At 42.2% G+C, this 6,000-nt stretch overlaps 1 protein-coding gene across 1 annotated transcript in view; it reads right to left on the bottom strand.

The window, feature by feature from the left end:
• The window catches only part of SLC5A12 (solute carrier family 5 member 12), a 346,093-nt gene extending 340,967 nt beyond the window's left edge, over positions 1-5,126 (bottom strand). The window contains exons 1-2 of the mRNA XM_069623503.1: positions 4,991-5,126; positions 4,516-4,884 (exon numbers count right to left, since the gene is read on the bottom strand). Of these exons, the coding sequence (XP_069479604.1) occupies positions 4,516-4,884; positions 4,991-5,005 (384 nt within the window). The 5' untranslated portion in view covers positions 5,006-5,126. The remainder of the gene's footprint in view (positions 1-4,515; positions 4,885-4,990) is intronic.
• Between the last annotated feature and the right edge of the window lie 874 nt (positions 5,127-6,000).

Raw genomic sequence — 6,000 nt, forward strand, 5'->3', positions numbered from 1 at the left:
CCTCTGATGCTGTAGCAGAATGTCCACACACTCACTCGTCGGAACAACTATATGAAAGTGAACCAATATCGAAAAGACGAACAGGGGCCCTACAAACTTTAGGGCACAAATTAAGGAATGCTCTCCCAATGACAACCGTAAAAGTATACATAGCCCAAGCTATCCCAGCGGTAAATTATGGTAGCAAAGTATGGGGTTATCAAAGTGCACACCATCTACCCACAGACGAATGCTATTTATTAAACATATATGTGTCCTCTCAACAAGCACTCCTAATGTGCCATTGTTCTTACAAATTGGAAGTGGTCCAATTAACTATGAGAAGGCATCCAAACCCGACCTGTACTGGCTGCAAATACACTATACTAAAGAAATTAACCTTTACAAAGTCGCAGTGTTTGGGATATTATCCACTCGGAAGGTGGAAACAGCTGGAAGTGGTGTCAGTATGAGAAGGAAGTCCTTGAATTAATTGGTCAGGAACATCTTATACTGGAATCCAGGGCAGTCACAAGAAAGGAACCGAGTGAAGTGAAAGGAGGATAGCTCAGGGGCTGCATGCTTGCTTTGGAAGCAAGACGACACAGAGCAACACAGGCTTGATCCCCGGGTCCGCGCTTAGAAACCTCTGGGTATTAAGCACGTTATAAATAACCAATCATATCATTTCCCGGGAGGATAGCTCAGTGGCAACGTGCTCACCTTGGAAGCAAGACGATATGAAGCAACACAGGTTTGATCCCTGGGTCCGTGCTTAGAAACCTCTGGGTATTTAAGCACATTATAAATACGCAACTAAGACAAAAAGACAAAACAATTACGCAACAAACAAAAAAAACAATTCCTGTAACAGTGCCTAGATTCCCGCGGGCTGTGTGAGTGCTTTAAAAATGCAAAATAAATAAAATATCAAAGAAAAACTCGAAATCTTTCACATCGAGAGCCAATTTGAAAGGTTGTGCACCCACTCTAGAATTGTGGTATATCTAGTATATAGAAATTCCTTCTGGGCCGAACCTTACCTGGATAAGATCTATCCCTCCAAGAAACCGATTTTGTGCTTAAAATTCAGATCATATATCCTACCTGTGAGTTGATCTGTAGGTGGTCTAACAAGGAGCTTTCCAGAAAGTGACCCTTTTGCCCAACTGCAACTGAACATTAAATGCATGTGTTGTTGTTGTGCCCTGCATGCAATCATATTAGGAGGAGATGGCTTGCCATCTATGTATTACTCGTATATATGCAACTAAGATAAGTCTGTAACAAGCGCCACAATGCCCCCGGGCTGATGTGTGCTCCACAAATCCGAATAAATAAATAGTAATCAACAAATATTATGCAAGATCTGTAACTGAGTGGTATGTTTTGCGCTAGTCAGCATTATACTCGGAATTTGTGTTTGCAGTGTCTAGTTATATTAATAGCGCTTTGTCTTGGAGATTCAAACAATTTAAACATATGGATTGCTCTAATGTTGTCCATATGTACATTGATTTTAGGTTGTTTACTGTAATGTATAATTGAATGAAATCTTTATATGTATTGACACTGCTGATAAACATTTTAACCCGATATAAAGTTGATCTCGACATGTGGAAGCATCGCAATGATGCGATCACCTGTACACCGTTTTTCTGGCTCTAAATACTCGCCAGATGCTGTGCCTCGTTAGCAATGACTTGAACGCCGGCTGTGTACATGAAATTGATATTGATTGTTCTTGTACACATAACTTATTTCCTTTGTTGGAATATATGCGTATACGAACGGACCATGTACTTAAGTATCCGCTATTCATATCTAGGATAGCGCTTTTGAATTTAAAATGATGTCTATAACTACAGTGTAGCATAGTAGCTGTAACCACGCTTTGCCAAGCAGGTCCTCTACTAATCAATCTGCAGAAGGAAGTCGTACTTTTAGGAGTACTGGTTCAAGTATTCCCATCAATCCGACCCTAATAGGCTTAGATGGGCACCCTTTAGATTGGTTAGTACAAGGTTGGTTAGTGCACTGGGCCTTAGTATAGAAAGTTTCACCCGAGTGCAATTTACCACATCACTTGCAGCCAGGCATTTGATGTTTTGACTTAGCGCAAAGACTGTGCAAAAAGGCACAGGGCCTGATTTACAAATCATGTTTCAGTGGGATTGCACCATTTGTAAATCAGGCCCACATTGTTTGTGAAAGGTTTCTCGATTGCGGGTCCAGGTTTTGCAGACAGAAAAATGTAACTATAGATAAATAAACTCATTTGTCCAGGATTTCACAAAGGATCCAAATGCATATTCTGAGAAAGCTCTTTTTTAAAAGAACTTGAGTCTAAACTGTGACTGCAAGACTTATCCTTGGGCTCTACCCCTGCACTTGGTCACCCTGCACTTGCCCGTACAGGTTCCTCTCCCCGCACTGCTTGGCTGGGCCTGCTCCCTTGTAACCCTTCCAGCCCCTTCCTACGCACTTAGCTCCTGGACCTTCCTTCCCCTGCACTCTCTGCTCTGCGCTGGCTCTGTCCACCTGGCCTCCCCGGGCACTCGCTTTTCTCCCAGGCACTTCCACCCTGACCAGCACTCCCCCGCCCCTCCCCTGCAACTCTCCTTAAGGTACTTGCATGATACCAATCTCACAAGGCCTAGTAGGACCGTTTTTGTTGGTCCTCCCTGTTCCCCAAACCTCTTGACTTGTTGTGCCTCGAAACACATCATGTGTATGCGCACTATAAATGCCAAAAAAAAATTTAAAAAAAATTACTTCAGTTTATATGGACAGTGCTAAGCATGGACCTAATCACAGAGGGAACTCCCTTTGGCTCATGTTAATGCGTCATTCCACTATAAATACAAGGGTTGATATTTTATATTTCAATAACTACAGATGCTTTCAAAGTAGTGGCACATTGTTTTGCTATTATTATTAGTTACTTGCTGTACATCTTAGATGTGAACTTCAGTCAGTGTGGGCTTTTTCTGGTAATACATGTTGCCATGTACAACTGTGTTGTGGCAGTAATTGCATTGAGCTAAATTGGAGGAAAACAACCAAAATGGTTGCCACTACTTTGGGACTTATTTAGGTAGCAGATGTGCAATGATCACAGATTGGTATTGTGTAAGCAAGATCAGGAGTGTCCAATACGTACATTACATGTCCATCTGAGATATACCCACAGTTTAACATGCTTCCCAATAACCCTTGAGGAAATTAGGACAACAGAAAAATCCTTAGCATAGACCTCTATTGTCATCTACATCAATAAAGATCCAACCGCATCTAAAAAATGCCATCCCAATGTCAGATCAATTACTTGATTGTGGTTTGTGACCCTCCATGTTAGGTAGTGATTCATTTTACACATTTTACACAGGCAATGATATGTCCCGAATTTGCTGCACACCACAAACAAATAAAAATCGTTTGCATATGGCACTTTTCCCCCTGGTGCTGCTAAAATTAATATTATAGTGGGGGTTACTTGCAAAATGCCGACAACCTGAATTTAGCCCGTTTCTAGGCACTTGTGGGTAATGCAGATCAGTGAGATGGAGAAGTGAACATAATGGGCCGCTTTACACAGCGTTTTTCAATAGGATCGCTCGCTCCATTGTAAAACACGTTTGCAAATTAGACTTAAAATGATAATCAGGGATGTTCTGCTCAGTCCAAATTGTGTCCAGCACTTAGAACATTATGGCTGCAGGATCTGATTAAGAACAGATTACAGAGACCAGGGGCAAGATTCCAGAAACCTTGCACCGGTGCAAAGCTGCACCATGTTAGCCCTAGGGCAAAGTTTGCCCTAGTGCAAACAAAAATTGTGGCCATTGGAGAAAACATTAGCGGCCTGATTTACAAAGCTTTTTTTCACAGGTTTTCCCCATTGAAAACAAACTTTTTTTTAAAGCAGGCCCTTGCACTGTGACAAGTGCAATTTGTCATGGTATAAACAATAGCCGAAACCTTGCCATAGTGCATAAAACATGTTTTTCAAGGTATTTTTGCACTAGGTCAAAGTTTGCCCTAATGCAGGTCAAAGTTTGCCCTAGTGTAAAAGTGCATTGAAGTTGCAATTTTTTTTTTTTGCACTAGGGTGATTTTTGCCTTAGTGCTTATTCCATGAAAAGTTACACTTGGCACATTGCACATGTTTTCTAATACGGCACCCAATGCGCTAATACGGTGGAACTTTGCACTTGAATATGTCCAAAATGACTTTAATCCTGCCGCAGGAAGCCATAGAAAGTGGGGTGGAAACACAGTGCAAGGCAGTATACCCTACAGTTGTTATTTACTATATTAATTTGCATTTCGAAGCACAGGGAAATAAATGTATGTTCAAGGAATCAATGGCAAATCAGAGATTAAAGAGCTGTCTAATTTCCAAGGTCAGCAATAAAGCCACTGGCCCACAGCTGCATCCAAAATCGACCATTCTTTACTCTAAGGAGCCATTAACCCCCACTAACCATGCGTTCGCCCACAATTATAGCATGTTACAATACAAAGATGCCTTACCTCATATGTACTGGTGATGCCAGATCGATAAAAAACAGGCACGAAGAGTTCCGCAGTAAAAAGAATAACAAACGTGTAAGCAATAAAAAATAGAACGAAGGATGATCCGTAGCGGTACACCTCTGACGGCGCCCCTAAAACAGTGACGGCGGACATAAAGCTGGCGGTTAGGGAGAGGGCCACGGGGACGCTTGTCATCTGTTTACCTCCAACCAAGAAGTCGCCCGAGGTTTTGTTCTTCCTCTCTTTAATGGCGAAGAAGACGCCAATGCCGGAAGAAATTAAAAAAAGAGCAGAGAATACAACATAATCCCAAATTGCGAAATTTTTGGGCGGTGGAATTTGGAAGCTGCTCATTTTGAATTGTGACTACAAAAGTAAAAGAAAACAGTTATATTTCAGAGGTTTCTGGGATTTACTAAAAAAAAAAAATAAACAATGCAGGTGTATTTATGTTCTAGAGGGAAAGATTTACCCGCAATATGGACATCGACTACAAAAAAAAGTATCAAAGGATGTCACCGTCAGGAGTCTGCTAGCTGTTTCACAGGTATGGGCAAGTATCTGTGCCCACTAACATGTTCTAAGGGAGGGTCCAGATGGGAACGAAATGCCTCTGGTAGTGCACTGCAGTCACCCAACATAGGCTTTTTATCCATTAGCTGTGTTTTAAATGTGGCGTTAAACATTAATCTAGCAGTTTGAATTAATCCAGGTGCTCAGCAGTTTCAGATTTTTTCATGGATGCTGCACGTCAGGTGGGCAAAAGGGAGAACGATCCAACGAAAACTAAGGAAAACGTGTACTAATTCCATTCTCTCCTTGTGTTTGCAGTTTCGTTCGTGTGTTTATAGAGATTTTCTTATTAACACGTAAAATGCAGGGTCATCTTATCCAGTACAGCATAGTCATGAGAGCACGATAATACATTGCAAAAAGTGAATTCTGTTGACATTAAGGGGCAGATTCATGGAAAAGTGTGAATTTGATCTGCAAAACCCACGTGCCGAGAACGACACTGTGCAAGTCTGCGAGCAGAAAGGAAAATGTGCGCCCGTGTATTCATGGAATGTTCTGGGCAAAGTAACTGTATACACAAGTCTCGGCCTGAACAACCCCGACACGCCCTCACGCAAAGCAAAAACAGCCATGACAGCTACCTTTGCGTGCTCCCTGGGTGCGAATACATGCACCCTTCAAACAGTAAGTGGGGTCCCCCGCAAGTGAGCCTGCATCCCGTTGACCCTGTGCGGGTTCCCCGTAACTGATACTAGCACCCCAACAACATGTGTATGGTGTATGTTAATTGTGTAAAACTAGGAAAATCTGTATGTGAATCCCCGTAAACTGTACCTGCTCCACACTTCACTGCGTACACGCACCGTTAAGTCAGATCCGATTGGCGGTTGCGTACACACACCATTAATCCAACATCCAAACCCACCTCCATGCTGCAGTTGCTATGCGCAAGTGTACTTACGTCTG

This window comes from Ambystoma mexicanum, chromosome 11, assembly GCF_040938575.1.
Source record: "Ambystoma mexicanum isolate Mex_15411 chromosome 11, UKY_AmexF1_1, whole genome shotgun sequence".
In the NCBI taxonomy this organism is placed as follows: Eukaryota; Metazoa; Chordata; class Amphibia; order Caudata; family Ambystomatidae; genus Ambystoma; species Ambystoma mexicanum.